Source organism: Mastigoproctus giganteus, chromosome 1 (genome assembly GCF_048544385.1).
Source record: "Mastigoproctus giganteus isolate SK-2022 chromosome 1, ASM4854438v1, whole genome shotgun sequence".
NCBI lineage: Eukaryota > Metazoa > Arthropoda > Arachnida > Uropygi > Thelyphonidae > Mastigoproctus > Mastigoproctus giganteus.
This window is the reverse complement of record NC_143575.1, coordinates 214906561-214924527: the sequence shown is the minus strand read 5'-3', so window position 1 is coordinate 214924527 and position 17967 is coordinate 214906561. Positions and strand designations below refer to the sequence as shown.

The following is a 17967-nucleotide window of genomic DNA, read 5'->3' as shown; positions in this document are numbered from 1 at the left end:
CAATATTGTGACAGAAGCATTAATTTAGTCACTTTCTGGGAACTAAAAAAAGTTGATTCATGATCCTTGTGATGTACTTGATCCTCCTGTCAGTTATAAATATGTATTTTATAATTTTACCTTCAACTGCTTCCTGTAATAATTTCAAAAAATATCCTACCTGATATATACTGAACCTTGAGATGGGCAAACTGAAACAAGTGACCTGCCTTTTGAGATCCAAAACCACCTCAAACAACAAAACTACATTTCATTACCAAACAAAACCTTTTATCTTGAAAATTATAATTATCTCTAATTGCCTGTATCTGATCTGTAGTGCTAGTAAGATCAAACCCAAAAATACCTCACATTTCAATTTAACTAAATTATATAAGTTATTATTATTATTATTATTATCATTATTATTATTAGCCATATGGTACAAGGAAGCCTGAGGCTTATGCTGCACCAGCCCAAAAAAAAAAAAAAAAAAATCCCGAGTTACCCCCTGAGAAAGAAAGAAGAGAGAGAGAGAGAGAGAGAGAGAGAGAGAGAGAGAGAGACACAGAAGTACAAAGGAATCACCAAGAAAGAGAAGAATGATGATATCCAGCTCAGGACCCTGGGTTTGCCAAGCCCATACTCACCAGATGTGAGCCCCCTTTTGTTTGCTTTTTTTTAATGAATAAATTGTAAAAATGACTAATATCAGTCATTTTAACAATAATAGGAAATTATATATACTTATTTGTACAAATTCTCAAAAGAGAGAGTTCAAAATATATAGTAAAATATAAAATATGGTGTATTTCACTTTTTGCTATATATTTTTGAGCTCTCTTAATAAAGCAGAATTAAAATTGATAAAAATTGTTTCTGTTAAACTATATGGATTATTTAATAGTCAGATTTGTTTTCTTAATTATTAATTATTATTTTTTTGCAAAAAAGGATTCAAGGAAAACAAGATACAAAATAATGTCAAAGACCTTGATTTGGTTTTCTCTGGTATTTTCATTGCCTGTTGTCTTCTCATCATTGCCCAATAATGCATCAGTTACATATGACTCTTCTTCAGGGAAATTTTATATCCACAATAAGAAGGTTGAGAATTGTGTAGCTCGGGCTACTTTTTCAGATGAAATATTCACAACAGGGTAAGCATGATATTATTTTTTTTTTTCGTTTTTTTTTCTTTTAACATATAGGGTACAAATTGGTTTAAACATATTATGTTCAATGATATGCACATACACAATATTTTTGCAGATAAAATGAAAATTTTACAATTTATCATTTTAATTTATGATACTTTGTTCATTGCATATCACTACATGTTGACTCATTTTCAGGTGACATTTCCTGCACACTGATATGTGTTGCAGCATCATATCTTTAATACTGATATAATGTTACAAACATATATCAGTATGTCTTTTATTTTAACTTTTGGACCAGAAATTTCTGAGGATGAACCAAATTGATTAGATTGACATCTGGATAACTCAAACCACTACTTTACCCTTGTATAACTTTTAGCATAATACAGCCTGAGACAATACCAGTTTTAAATATTCTCATTGGTATTGATCTTGCACATGGAGTTTTAATTATACCAATATAGAATGAAGAAATTCAAATTTAATAACCAGTTTTTGCACACACACATGGCTGTGAACTTTTTTGTGTATGCATCATTTAACCTTTACACCAATTAATGATTTGAAGTTCATTAATTTTTGTATAAAATTTATTGTAATATTGAAGAGATGAAGTTTTTGAAATAAATTTCTGATAAAACATCTTAAACCATGAAGTTCTCTTATTTACCAGGACTTATTTGGAAAAAAAAAAAATTCTTTAGATAGGTCACTTTTTTTTTTAATCATTTTAGTAAATTCATTGTATTATTTACAATCTATTCTTCCATTTTCTTCTCAGTTATTACAAAATAGCACCCTGTTAAATTTTGATGAACTTCTGGAATTTTCTTCCCTAAAGAACTCCTCATGTGCGATGTAGATGCAGAATACTTTTTCAGTTTGTCAGCAACCTGAGCAGGATCATCGATAGTTGAACCATCGATATCAAGTGGACCAATGTGATTCATCCCCTTCCTTATAGTGTTTTCATAAGTAAAGAAATCTTTGATATAGTTGGTGACAGAAAGCTTCTCTGTCTTTTTGGAAAAATTCAGTTTTTCTCTGTAATTTTATTTTTGCAAAATAGTAAAACTAAGTTAAAACTGGAATTTTTTAAAAAAATTTTGACAATTTCTTATTTTCATTAATGAATTGGCTGTTGGGTATGGTGGTCTACATTGAAAAATAGAAATGCAGTATAATAGCATTGTTCTCTGTGATCTGCAATCATTTCATGGTAACTGTTTGGTATAAAGCTAATTAACAGTATCTTTCAGTAAAACGGCAAAGAAATATAAAGTAAAATTTCAGATGTTTTTGCCAGATTTTCCATGTATTTTAAAATCTGAAAAAGGTAACATTTTTGCATTGTGTACTGTGTTTAGTTGTGAGTTTTCAATTTCAAGTGGCAGGATATGTGATGTATTCAGACATTTGCAAACAATTAAGCATAATGACAGTGTGTATTGCACAGAAAGAAATGTGAAAATAGATGTAGCATTTCATAGTGATAATATTTGTAAAATAATAAGAGGAGTTTACCTCAATATATAGTGATAATAATATTGTCAGTGCCAAATGTTTATTTGTATCTTTTGTCACAGAACAAAATCTTTCCCTGAGTTGTGCTGATCGTGGAGATGCATTGTTCAGAAATGTTTCAAAAAGTGAAATAACAAAAAAACATGGTTGTGGAAAAACAAAAACAACAGACATTGTTGTTTTTGTTTGAATGCATGGATAGGGAAAGAAGAGATAGTTATGGCTCTGAAAACTAGGCTATTTTCAATTGCTCCAGAAGGCAGTAATCAAAGCAATTCCAAGCTATATTCCATTGTGGTAATCTTTTGTAATAAAAAATCATATCATCAAATTGAAAATAGCTTGCTCTTGGTGCCAGCTTTTGAAGGCGATCGTACATGGTACAATACTGAGCATGTTCTGAACAACCTGAAAGCATTTAGGATTCCTTCAAAAACTATCAGGTTGATAATGTGTAGGCCTAAAAACTGGAGTAGCAAAAGATATTAAAAGAGGAGATTGAGTGTTTTGGTGGTAATAGGCTGGCCTTTTGTCTTGTTAATTTGTGTGCTGAAGAGGGAGCTGCATGCCATCTTCTAAAAGTGAATGAATATTTGGTGGGCGTTTACTGCTATATAAAAAAGTGCAAAAAGGAAGTGCAAATTTTTTTAATTACGAGGATAATTCAAAAAATAAGTTGCACTTGACCATTGTAGCCCATGAGACATTTATTGAGGTTTGTAACATTATGCAGTAGAAAACACATACCTTGCACTACTTTTCTACATAGTCACCAAGTTGGTGTAAACACTTCTCAGAACATGTGACTAAACGTTCGATTCCCTGATGATAGAAATCCACTCCTTGGTCATTCAACCACCGTCGAACTATTGTTTGCACCTGCTCATCGTTTGCAAATCATTGTCTCCCTAGATGTTCTTTCAGTTTGCCAAAGATGTGATAGTCACAAGGCGAAAGATCAGGACTGTATGGCGGATGTTGCATACCTCCCATCCAAAACTTTGGAGTAAGTGTTGTGTTGTGCATGCATTGTGTGGCATGCTATTGTCTTGAATGATGAGAACAACACCTTTTTCTTAACTTTCCAGGCCTCTTGTTTTTCATTACTGTTCGCAAAGACCATAATGTTTGGCAGTATGAGGCAGAATTAATTGTTGTGCCTTTTGCCATAAATTTCGTGTAAACAACTCCTTCACAGTTGAAAAACACAGTGACCATGACCTTTCCTGCTGATGGTGCAACTTTGAATTTCTTCGGCACAGGCAATGTTGTGTGTCTCCATTCCGTAGACACTCTCTTAATTTCTGGGGTGAAATGGTGCACTCATGTTTCATCGCCAGTGATGATGCGGCATAAGAAATAATGGCCTTCCACAGAATAGCATTCATCTGTCAGTGAATGAGGAACCCATCGTGCACACAATTTGCGATAGTAAAGATGTTCACGAACGATGGAATAAACACTGCCTATCAAAATATCCAACTCCTTTGCCATTTCTGTGACTGTCAGTCTTCGATTATTGCGAATCATTTCATCAACCTGCATCACGTTGTCTGGAGTGGTCAGCGTTGATGACCCTCCTTTTCGATCAGTATCCATCAATTCTGTGCGATCACTTTCAAACTGCTGGCACCACTTCACTATGGCTGGACACAGCATTGCATTTTCCCCATACACCACTGTTATTTCACGATGGATCTCAAAACAATTCAGACGTTTCGCCCACAAAAATTGTACTGTTCCGCGTACCTCGAACTTGGAGTAACATTCTAACTGATGTGCCATTATGAACGCTTGCTCCTACACAACTGTTACTGCTACGTCAATGAAACTCACCTACCAGGGGGTGCACGATATGAACTCCATTCTGTGCAGGCGCCACATCTGTTGCACAAATATACCAAGGATGGTGGCAGGTGTAACTTGTTTTTTGAATTCCCCTTGTAACAATATCAACTGGTGCTTGCCATTGAAGTGAATAAGATTTTAAAGCATTTGTATACAGTTGTCTCTGGTTAAATATTATTATTATTATTATCAGCCATATGGTGCAAGGAAGCCTGAGGCTTACGCTGCACCAGCCAAAAAAATTTTTTTTGAGTTACCCTGAGAGAGAGAGAGAGAGAGAGAGAGAGAGAGAGACCATGTGAGCACTTTTTAGAATGATGAAATTGAAAAGTACAAGCGAACACCAGTGATCTTAAAATTGGTTTTGAAAGAAGTCAAATTAACAAACTCCCCAAGAAAAAGAACTTCTAGCAAGCTTATGCGAAAACAATTAATTTTAGGCATGTTATCCTCAGTTGTGCAGAAAGTGTCCATTTTTCTCTCTTCTGGCTTGAATATAGTAATCTGTGTGTTTTAAATATTATATGCCAATGTTAAAAAATCAAAACATTGCCATTCAGTCCAGTGTGCCTCACATCCGTGTACTCCTAGATATGTTGAAAAGTGTTGTGTGCAAATTTATTTTACAGCTGTTTTTAAATCTTCAACTTCCATTTTTGGGAGTTGATTACCATAGTAGACTAAACCAGAAGGATAATTTTGACTTAGTCATAGGCATTTATTCTGCCAAGGTCATGAAGAGTCTAAAAAAAAGAGAAAGATTCTGTTCTTTTGTTTAGTGAGGAAGTACTTCATTGCAGCAGTATGTGACTACATGGTGCACAGATTTCATCAATTGGCAGTGCATCATTTTCGAATTTGAAATTTTTTGTGGAAAAGTTTTCAGTACTTCTCAGTTCCATTAGAAATAAAGAAATGCTTAAAGCAACCTACCAGATGTGATCATAAAAGAAGAAAGAATTGATGTATGGTGGCCATAACAAATTATTCCAAATCATTCTTGACATTTTAATAATTCATCACAGCAATGCTGTGTCAAAGAATATTTAACCAAGTGGGGGGGGACAAAAACCTTTTGCTTTTTCTGAAAAAAATCTTCTCTTTCTAGTGAAGTTTTGAAATGCTCCCGGCAGCCGAGTCTCAATAGTAGTGCCATTGTTATAAAGAAAACTTTGACTTAAGCATTTCTGCAGAGATGCAAAGTCTGCAAAAGTATCTTTCTCAAATAAGTCATGATTAGTTGATGTCTAACAGACAATTCAAACAGAAATCTACAGACAGAAAAATCTAAGGTAAGTTTATGTTTGAAAGTACAGCCGACTCTTGATTTACCAGGATCAGTTTAACCAGAAAGCGGATTAACAGGGACACTTCAAAACTCCAAAGAAAAAAAGAAATAAAAAAAAAAATCAACCAGAAATCACAAAATTCAAGTAATAACTAGAATAGGTATAAACAGATGTTTTGCAAGTAGTAAATAAGTGAAAAGAAGCAGTGTTATAAAGTCGTCATTGGGAGATTATTATCTTGCAACCCCCACTGTCTTCACAACCGAAACTAAAAAAAAAAAAAAAAGAGAGAGAGAGAGAGAGAGAGAGAGAGAGAGAGAACAAATGTTTAGTTTGCTTTAGTGCATTGCTTTGATTGTTGTGTTCCATCGCACTGCAAAGGGAAAAATTTTATTTCATTATTTATGTCAGGGATAACGAAAAATTTTTTTTGTTTAGAAATCACAAAAATGATGGTTAAACGCAAATGAGTTGCGATTTCAGTTAAACAGAAACTTGAAATCATTCAAAAGTTTGAAAATGGTGCATCCGTTAAATCTTTAATGAATCATTATAATGTTGGTGACCAAACCATCATAAAAAAATAAAGGGAAGCTATTAGATTTAAAATCGACATCAAAAAAACAAAAGGAAGAATCGTATTGGACATGCGAGTAGTTCGTGGTAAGTTTTTTTTTATCTATCACCATATTTTTTACTTAAGTTGCTAAACATTTTTGGATACAGTAAGCCCCCGACTTATGTAACTTCGAACTTGCATTAATTTTTTTCACTTAAATTTTTTTTTTTTTTTTTTTTTTTTTTAGGATTATAAAATCGAAAACAGTAAAATAATAATTATAATATGCAATGAATAACGATGATCATGGCATGCACAAATTTCACAAGAGATATGAAGTAACAAGCTTAAAAATAGGAATGAAGAGAAGATTCTTAAAATTTATTTAGGTTTTTTTATATATGACTGAAGATTTCAGTGAAAGGGATACACATTTCAGCATAATGTAAAATCCCACAAAATTCCAGCTTTTGGTATTATCTCAAATGCAATACGATAGCGTTTACTACCCGTTTATAATGAATTGTACTAACAGAAAAGCCCAATAACCCGGAAAGGGCAAATTGTTTTTATTGTTTTATGGTAGTGACCTTCAGAAATGTGCTTTAGTAAAGTATGAGCTCGCATGGGGTGATAATATTGAGTTTTTGCTTTAACCCTGTGAAGTTCTTTACAGAAAATTTAATTTTGATTGTTATCATGGTGTTGACTAAGAGAATATGACAGTGGTACTTGTAAATCTACCAAGAAAAGGAAAGCGATAGATTTGGATCAGAAAATTAAAATAATAAGGATGTATGAAAATGGCCAAACATTAACAAGTATCGCGTGGGATTCAGATTTGTCAGTGTCAACAGTGAACACAATAATAAAGACACAAAGACAGAATGTGAGAAGTGGTGAAGGGATCGGCACCAATGAAGTCAATGATAATAACCAAGGCTACTACAAAATACATATCAGTTTTTACTGTACAATTTCATCCTTCTATGTTTTCTTTTCTTATGTGCCACTCCAACTGCTTCACCACTGTCTCCCCAGATAAAGTTTTTAATTGAACTGATTAAAAATATATAACTTTTTCTATATATAAAACTAATATTTAAAAAATATATAACTAACTAATTGAAAAATATATAACTATTTTTATTCATGTGTTTTTTGTAATTTCAGCATATTACGGATATAGTAGCAATATTTTATTAGTCATTCCCGAGTTACATAAAATTCGACTTACGTAATAAGCCCTGGAACTTATCTCTTACGTATGTCGGGAACTTGCTATATTTTTGGATTAACTGGGAAATTGATTATCCATATTTTTTTTTTTTACCCTCTATCCCAGAAAATTGAGAGTCTACACTGTATATTGTACTAGTAAACAGTCCTTAAGACAGTATTTTAATGTCAATGTATATTTTTTAAGTGAAATTTAATTTCTAGTGCAGTGTAGACTATGCAGAAACTTCCAGCTTTTTCTGAAAAATCTCCTGTTTTCCTCCTGCTTTTTGTAGAAAATACTCATGTTTTTTTGCCTGTTTTGGACAAAAAAATTTCTTGTTTTCCTTCTGCTTATAATTGCCTAGTCTCTAGATTTTTGAAAGTCAAGATTTGTTAGCTGCATTAATCAGATGGAAGGTTTCAAGGCAACGTAAGAGTCGATGGTTAACTGGTTTTGGTTAACATGAGGTAAGTGCAAAAGGGTGATAATTGGAAAGGGAGGGGGGATTGTTTTGTCACCATTTATAGAAATTGGTTAGATTTGAACAATTTTTGAACAGGAAGAAAAATATCAGAAGAATAACAGATTGTAAAAGAGTGACACAAAACAGGGATTAAATCATAGATTTTAAGAACAAGTAGAGAAATGCCATCAGGCAATGGAGATTTCTTGGCAGTGAAATTGTTCAGGCTTGTTCTGATCTCTTTTTGCCAGAAAACCAAGATATATTTTTTTTTTTCATAGTTTCTCTGTTGAATAGAGAAAATTAAGAAGTATGTGGATCTGTTGGAATGGGTGCAGAGAAGAGCAACAAGATTAGCCAAGGACACAAAAGGGTGCTCTTAACATGAAAGACTTCATGTTCTGCAAATTGCAGTGTGGAAGTACAGTACTGCAATTTGCAGTACTTCCCTTGAAAACTAGGTATTTGTGCTTGAAAACTAGGTACCTGTGAGAAGACCTGATTTAAGTTTTAGGGCTTTAAATGGAGTAATCTAAATTCTGTTGACACCCTTACTCTTTCTCGGACAACAGACATAAAGAGTCATAAATTGAAAAAAGGATGGTTGTAGGATAGATGTGTGAAAATTTGCTTTTAGCCAGAGAGTGAATTGATTATTGGAACAAACTTTCATCTGGTGTCATGGAAATGAGTAGTTTGAATAAATTTAAGGAAGAATTAGACGAATTATTAGAGGGGGGATGTACAGATGAGGTTTGTAGTTTTTTTTGGCTGATGTTATATAAGCTTGTTTCCTTCCATAATTTGCCACTAATAATACTAATACTAAAATGTACTGCAAAGTTGGCACCATCTTTTGTATGATTTCATGCAAGTGGTAATGGGATATTTGTGAAATGAAATAGGTAGTTTATCTGAGATATAGAATTTTTCTGTAGATAAGTTTTGTTCTATTAGTTTGACTCTTCATAATGCATTCATGTAAAAGGAGGTAAAGTTAATGGGAGAAAGTGTATGAAATTTTTAGCTGCATATCTCACAAGACAAGATGTACCCAACTTCTTAACATAGCACTGCTTTAACTCCTTCCCCCAACATGCACACTGTGTGAGTATTGGGGGTGGCCAAGTTTATACCATGTGATATGACATACTGCATGACAGACATTATGAGGAGTAGTTGGAGCTTTGTTCTGGAGGTTGAACATGTTTTGATCACTTCAAGTTTCTATTAATCAAAGTGGTGGTACTGTACTGGAGATGAGAACCATCTACCACCTCAGTCATTTCTGTGAGGTGTTCATGTAACACTTCAGACCACAGTCACTTCTCATCTACTAAGCATATATAATATTTTATATTCTGCACATAGATACCAGGATTACTCACAGCCAACTGTGTGTGTAGGTGCAAGCAGAGGTTTTGGCTTGCCATAGAATTATTGACTTAGCTGAAATTTGACACATTTGATTCACGAGTGATCTAAATATCTTTTTTGTCAGTGTTTTAGACTTATGGTGGTGGCCTTAGCTTTCATAACTGGAAGAATGTTCATGATAATCCTTAGGGATCAAAAATATAAATTTTATATAAAAATGCATTAAGTCATAAAACCAATACATTAATTTTGTATTAATTTTAACATTATCTTTTTTTATATTTATAGTATGTTTTTCCCTCTTAGGAAATAAACACTAAGTTTTGATGGTGGTACATAGTAAAGTAATCAGAATTATCATATGAGAGGGAAAAGAGATATTTTCCAAAATTTCAAGATGTTACTATCAGAAATTTGTGCACTTAATAAAAAAGGTAAAGTGCAGCCATTATCAACCCACTGCGGGATGGAAGCCTCCTCAACAATTCATGCTGAGGGAAATGGACCATAATCTGCCACACTGGTCCAGTGCAGGTTGGCAGATCGACCGTATTCAGCAGTCAGGGGCTTGAACCCCGGTCTACTCAAAGAGCGTGTGCTACTGCACTCCCGCTCCTGACTACTCGGCTACGGAGGCCTTGTGCACTTAATACCCTCTATCAAAACTAACAGATGAACAGTTTACCTTCCATCAGTTGGCAGCACACTTTCATCAGAAGGATATGCTGAGTTAAAACTAACCGAAGTCTGCAGTCAACTTCCAGAAAGAAAACCACTTGGTGGAAAGGTCCAGTATCACTACATACTGAGGAGGCAAGACTGAATATGGTAACCATATCGATAGCATAGTCACCTCATTGTGATGGGAATATCAAGTTGGCAACATGTTCTTCATATAACACACTTTTGGATGTATTACTGGGAGTACCTTAGAACTGCTAGAGCTGTTTACAGAAGAATACAGACATAAATGTGTTTAGCATAGGCTTCAGAAGCTTTATGATTGGATTTCCAAGTACAAAAGAAAGAATCATTTAAAAGAAAGAATCCTGAGAACTTTAAATACCAAGAACAAAAATGAAAAGAAATATAAAACATTCTACTATCACTGATAAGGATGGTAGCAGAATGTTTGAGGTAGTAGATATTGATGTAAGTGATTTTACATTTCAGACAACAGGCATTATGTTAAGGTCATTCGATACCATAATGAAGCATGATAAAGTTATATTTTAGTGGAAAATGCATCATTTATTGGATTTTTAACTTAAGCAGTGTTTATTTCTAAAATAAAACCAAACTATTATGAACCTGAACACAATACTCAATATGAACCTGAATATTCAACATACCTTGATTTTGCCTTGAATTATAAGTAAGCCTTATTGGATCTCTTTCTTTGATTACAGTATTATAATCATTTGTTAATATCAAGTCTCTGATTTGTACTCAAACACGTGACTCTTGGTATAAATGAGGATTATTGGTTCTGGCATGGTGGAACTATTTCTTATCATGCATTATTTGTTAGAGAATATCTGAACAAAGTTTTCTCTGAATTATAGAAGTTGGAAGCCCTATTACATTAGCCCCTATGAAGACCATATTTATCCTGACAGTTCACTCTGGAAGATTATTAAGGAAAATGGGGCTTGGTAGTGCCATTAAAAACTACCATTGGTTTGAATTTAAAATATTACTGAAAGTTTTGTAATGGTAATGTCATAGATGCTGAAGATATCATATTAAACAATAAGAAGAATCATCCTATGCCATGAAAATGAAGATCATAAAACAGATAATTAATAATTTGTAAAATTTTGACAAATATCAGATGGTCACAATAAATTTTATATAATATTAAATTTATGCAAATTTTGATAGAATAAGTACATTATACATCCAGACCATTATTCCACATTAGCATGTTTAATCAAGGAAAGCAATTTTAAAAACATTAAAATTAGGATGAAAATATATTGCGGATGAACACTTTTAGGTTGGAAAATGCTATGGGAGAAACAGATTTTAATAATAAAATTTAATTTTTATATGATTAGTTTATTTTATTACCCTCTGAAAGAAGCATTTAGCTTCTTTCAGTTTATTTTAATAAAATCTCATTGCTTAATTATATAATATTCTTATACTGAAAAAAATTAGTTATTGCTCATTGATAAAAATAGAGCATAAAAACAGTAATATATCATTATATTATATATAGAACAGGCTTTTTTTTTGTGTGTTTCAATATCTTTATTATTGCCAATGGTACCTTTTACACTAAAAATCTATTTTATGGATTTTTTATTAGGTTAATAAGATAACGGTTGAGATTCACTAACCAACAAATGACTTTTTTTTTTTTTTTTGTTAAGGTGGTCTTTTTTAGAAGTGTGGACAAATGAAAGTTATCAAGATTCAGTTCAAGTGTATGCTGCAGGTTTAGTAGAAGGGTACTTAACTGCTGATCTTATTCAAAAGAGTTGGAATAATCAAGCCAGAGGTTACTGTAAAGGAGAGAAAGCATACTGTCAACGTCTGAAGAAGTTTCTCACCATTAATTTGGATTTTATGATTTCCCAAATTGCCAAGCTTAGAAAGGTTTCTTCTTATTGGCATCATGTAAGTTTAAGGATTTGAATTAAATATTCTTCTTTGAGATTAAATATCTTACATTAAGCTATAATACAGTTAATTAAATTGATATTATTTTTATAACAAAAACATAATTAAAAGAAAACTAGAAGATAAAATCTGAAAGCATAACCAGATTTTATCTACTAGGATAGGAGGCTGGCTTTAATAAATCCCAATATGCATTAACATTTAAATAAAAAAAATAAATATTTGTGGTAGGTGGCTCTTACTTTGGAACAATTAAGTGGATTGGAAGATGGATTTAAGAATATTTCAAAAAGACCAAATACAAGGCTAAATGTATTTGGATTGTTGTAAGTACATTTCTGTAATGATTTTTATTAAAAATTAAAGTAATTGCTTTACTATTTAGGAAGAAGTTTAAAATATCTCATCATAAACAATAAAAACAAAGTTGATGGATGTTTAGTTAATTTCTTTCTAACCATTTTTAAAATGGATTACTAAAAATGATATTTTGAGCTAAAGATTAATAATGCTTACTAGGGGGCTTTGCCCCTGCTCACTTTGCTCGCCCTCCGCACACTTTTCTACATAAAATGTAGAGGTATACGTAGTAAGTCAAATCTTTTCTATGTAAAATACACACCTGCTGATACGCACTGATCGATATCTAATTAGGAAATGATCTTTGTCAGTGGTCTCAAACTGCCGGGCCGCATCCAGCCCCCGAAGCAATTTTACACAACCCGCGAATACATTTCAATTATGTATTCGTTGTAAATATGGTGCTTATATTCACTCTCATTTTGTTAAAAAAAAATTCCGGCCCGTCAACTGCTTTCAGATTGTGCATTCGGCCCGCATGCAATTTGAGTTTGAGACCACTTATCTTCTGTTTCAAGAAAATGTGAAACAGAAATGATACAAATTACGTCTCTTCCTAAATGTCGCTAATGCAGTCACTAACGTTGATTCGCTGGAGTAAATAGTGGGTGCGAGCATAAAATGTTACATCATTATTTCAGACTGAAGTAAAACCGATTTGTAGCGAAAATGCAAGAAGGAAGTGATGTCATTTGGGCCATTTCCAAAATGATGCCAATGACACTAACTCAATCACTAATGTTGATTCAGTAGAGTAAGTAGTGGGTGTGAGCATAAAACATTGCATCATTCATGCGAAATATTTCGGACTGAAGTAAAACTGATTGGTAATGAAAATGCAAGACGACATTTAGGAAGTATGCGAGACGTCATTTAGGAAGTAGCTGGCACGAGCTACTTCCTGAAATTGAACAGCTAGAACTTCAGTTGTTTCCAGCTGTTCAGTTTTAAAACGGTTCTGATTTTCGTCAAATATGTTTTCACATAAAACATCTTTTGTGTGTACAGGGGGTACACACATGCTTTTTTTCAAAATTTCTGCATTCCTTCTTTCTAAGTTGCCAAAATTTCTCATGTTTCCTAAACCTTTTGTTTCATTGACTTTGTTAATTTATGAACTCTGTATGTGATACACTGAATTGTCATACACCAAATTGTCATAGCCACCAATTGTCTTTCACCAAATTTTCACATACAATGAATTGTCCTGCATCGAACTATCATGCAATAATATTTTCAGCATAATATCCATCCTAGGTCTTTACAAAATTAATCTATAGCTATTCTCCCATTATGTATTTTTATTTTTTAAAGTTATTAATTTCACAAATTTTGTAATATTTTATTTAGCAGCAGTCGGTTGATTATAAACTCTGTATTACTACTATGACACCTGTCATTGGAGTGCAAACAGCAGTCATGGGCAAGTTGTTGTTGTTTGTTTCTGTTATTGGATTTGTTGGTGCTTCAACAACTGAGACTAAAATGCATTCTTGAATAAGAACCATAATTTTATGTACTTTGAAAGGGGTACCACTGTGCGTGTGTGTGTGTCAGTGTTGCCAGCACATCATAGATGTGGGAAAACATTTTGTAGGCATCTGAGCAGATGCCTACAAAAAAAATAGTCCTCTCTGATTTGTTATCACAGGAAACAATGATCTACATTGTCAGGAATGTTATGTTAGGTGGACCATCCACAACTGGAAAAAGGTTTGGTAATCTGGAAAATCATGCTATCTTTGGTATATTTTGCTGGAAATCCCAACAACCAGTGACATGGATACAACAATATATCTAATGACTGGGATACAACAATATATCTAATGACTGGGATACAACAATATATCTAATGACTGTGAACCGCCTGAATTGTTGCTCTTGAACTGGAGCAGCTCTTTCTTCTAAGATTATGGCATTTTCCAGCAGAAAACAGCAAATTGTTACATCAGGAACATTGCAATTAAGCCATTGATAACAGGAAAATGTACAATATTGAATATGTAGACTGCTTTCAGGAACATTTAAAAGGCTTTGTTCTCCTTTGTAATTATTTTTATAGAGGAGGCTGCCACTTGCAAAAAGTGCAGAGCCACTGATGTTTTTTTTTTATAAAGTTTTCTGTAGTGAAAGATTTCAGTTTTCTGTAGTGAACATCATTGAATTAGAATATATATCAATTTGAGAAAAAATTGTTATGCTAATTATGTTTTAATAATACAAGGAAGCTTTGTTTAAATATTAATTACTTTTTGAAATAGGTTCTTGAATATATTTGGAGACCTTGAAGATTTAGAAGCTGCTTTAAACAAAACAGAATCAAAACGTCGAAAAGTATTAGGTGCAGGTTCCTGTTCAGCTTTAATAAAAGTATTGCCTAATAACGAAGATCTGTACTCAGCTCATGATACCTGGAATTCTTATAATTCAATGTTGAGAATTTTAAAGAAATATAGCATACATGTCCATGCTACTTCTCATCCAGGTATGAAGATAATGCTGAAAATGAGCATAAGTTTTTAAATCATATCATTATTGCTAATTTTGCTCTCTTGAAAAACTTATATTAGGCTGATAGTGAAAAAATATAATTAATATTAAAAAATATATTAATATTTAAATACAATAGACTATTAGTAGACATGTCATTCTATATGGAATGAAATAAAAATATGTTTAATGGCTGAAAATATATTTGCAGAGTAGAAGAATATAAGTGGATTGAATGGTAAAGAAATATACACTAGTTACTATATGATATCTCTCTCTGGAGAATTTTGTCAGTGGTTGTGGTTGGAAAATTCACACTTCGGGAGTGTGAAGATTATAGGTCAGAGGAGAGCTGGCTAGTTATTGGGTGAATGTTACTATAGAGGCCAGTGATTCCTGCTTTTCTTTCTTTTTTTTTTTTTTTTTTGATGAACACCCCAAACACAAAATATTTTAGAACCTATAGTACTTAGTACCATGCAGGTTGAAGGTTGAGAAGGCAGAAAATACTTGTTTACATTAGACTTGAATTTCTGTAGGTTTTCTGTAAGCTGCTGCATATGCTGATGCTGCTAGGAGACCATAGTACTGGTAAAGTTTCTGGAGAATGTATTGTTTGGAACTAAGGTCAGCCTTTGGAAGGGTGAATCTCTCCCTGTTTCTGTTATTAGGAATGGCCTATATGTGGTATGATTAAAAACAAATTCTTGCCTCTATTTTTGTGAATTGTGGCCTGGATTCTTGGTTGGACCAGGTTGAAGGAGTGCCTAAAGTAGTGGAAAGCCTCATCACTTGCAGCTGTGTTTGGCTGACCTAGTGCAGGAACACAGACAGCAAGATGGTTGCAAAGGTTGAGCAGATGGTGCTGAGTGACAGATGTGTAACAATTCATTTCATTGCAAATGCAGTGGGAATTAGTTATGGGTCTGCCCACAGCATTTTACATAACCATCTGCACATATCTAAGGTCTCCACACGATGGGTTCCAAGATTGCTGATGCCTTTGCTGAAGCAACGTCGAATGCAGTGTTATCACCAACTGTTGGATTTGTGTAATGTGGATGTTGAGAACTTTTTTTTGATCGGTTGGTGACAAATAACGAATGCTGGGTGTGCCAGTATGATCCAGAGACTAAAGACATGTCAAAGCAGTGGAAGTACACCTCCTCCCCAACTTCCCAAAAAGGCAAAAACCACTCCATCTGTGAAGAAGGTGATGTTGTCTGTGTTTTGTCCTAAGTTCCACACTTACTGGAGAATACTACAGAAATCTTTTGAAAAAGTTACGCAATGCTTTGAAGGCAAAAAGGCATGGAATGTTAACCAAAGGTGTCCATCTTCTGTCAGACAGTGCACTGGCTGACGTGACTGTTGCCAAAACCAACTTTGTTGCCCAGTGCAGCTTTATACTACTGCAGCACCCACCCTATTCTCCTGACCTAGCACCATCAGACTTCTTCTTGTTTCAAGGAATGAAGAAACCATTGTGTGGATGCTACTTTGATTCTTCTCAGGAAGTAGTAGTAGTAGTAGTAGTGGCACGTGATGCAAGAAAGCAAGTGTATGAGCTTATGCAGCATCAGCCAAAAAAAAAAAATCACACCATTCCCTCCAAATGCCTGTCCAGTTCCTCCTTAAATTTATTTAACCTATCAACTTCCACAACGGCAGATGGAAGTTTGTTCCAACAATTAACCACCCGCTGGCTAAAGGCAAATTTCCGCACATCTATTCTACATCTGTCCTTTCTTAATTTGAACTTATGTCCCCGTAGGTTCGTAATCTGAACAAGTGGAAGGATCCCATCAGAATTCAGCATGCTCAACCCATTCAAGGCCTTATAGACCTCAATCAGATCACCGCGCAGGTGCCTAGGCTCCAGCCACTGCAATTTGCAGAACTTAAGCCTCTCTTGGTAAGAGGATCCCTTCATTCCCCTCACCAATCGTGTTGCTCTTCTCTGTACACGCTCAAGCAAATCTACATCCTTCCTAAAATGAGGCCTCCAGACCTGTACGCAGTACTCAAGGCGTGGCCTGACCATTGCCTTATACAGAGGGACAATCACCTCCTTTTCCCTGCTAGCAAAATTCCTATATATCATTGACAAAACCCCATGACCTGCCCTAGCAGCCTGTCTGCATTGCTCAGAAAACTTCATATCTGACTGCACAATTACTCCCAGGTATTTTTCATTTTCTACCACCTTAAGTGTAGTACCACATAGTTGGTACGTTTCTCTTGGGTTACTTCTACCCATATGCAGTACTTTGCATTTGTCAAGGTTAAACTTCAGTTGCCATTTCTTAGCCCATCTGCTCAAATTATCTAGATCCTGTTGCAGTAGCACACTGCCATTACTGTCATTAACAACCCTGCCAACCTTTGTGTCATCTGCAAACTTCGACATCAAGCCTGATATACCTTCATCAATATCATTGATAAATACACAAAACAACAGTGGACCCAACACCGAACCCTGTGGGACTCCACTAATAACATTAGTCCACGAAGAGCAGCACCCATTGATTACCACCCTCTGTCTTCTCCCACTTAACCATCCTTTTATCCATTGTAGCAACTTACCCTTAATACCATTCTGCTCCAATTTGTACAGTAGTCTTCCATGCGCAACAGTGTCAAAAGCTTTCCTGAAATCCAAGTATATGATATCAAAATTATTTTTTGCATCCAGTTCCTTTGTGACCACATCATAATAACCAATCAAATTTGTCAGACGAGACTTTCCCTTAACAAACCCATGCTGTGTCTGAATTATTGCTGCAGTCTTGTCTAGATGATCCTGCAATGCATCTTTAACCAGTGACTCCATTATTTTACCCGGAACAGAAGTTAAACTAACTGGTCTGTAATTACTCGTGTCACCCTTCGATCCACCTTTGTGAATTGGGGATACATTTGCACATCTCCAGTCCGTGGGAACCTCCCCTGAGTCCAAGGATGCTCTCATAATTATGGCTAAGGGTTTGCTTAGTTGCTTTGCCGCCTCCTTTAAAATAACTGGATAGATCCCATCCACCCCAGGTGCCTTTCTTATGTTTAAC

At 34.3% G+C, this 17967-nt stretch overlaps 1 protein-coding gene across 1 annotated transcript in view; it reads left to right on the top strand.

The window, feature by feature from the left end:
* Window positions 1–960: 960 nt before the first annotated feature.
* lama (phospholipase B domain containing lamina ancestor) overlaps window positions 961–17967 on the top strand; it is an 83945-nt gene continuing 66938 nt past the window's right edge. Inside the window, exons 1-4 of the mRNA XM_090368708.1 lie at window positions 961–1139; window positions 11803–12049; window positions 12284–12378; window positions 14674–14897. Coding sequence (XP_090224834.1) covers window positions 961–1139; window positions 11803–12049; window positions 12284–12378; window positions 14674–14897 — 745 coding nt within the window. The remainder of the gene's footprint in view (window positions 1140–11802; window positions 12050–12283; window positions 12379–14673; window positions 14898–17967) is intronic.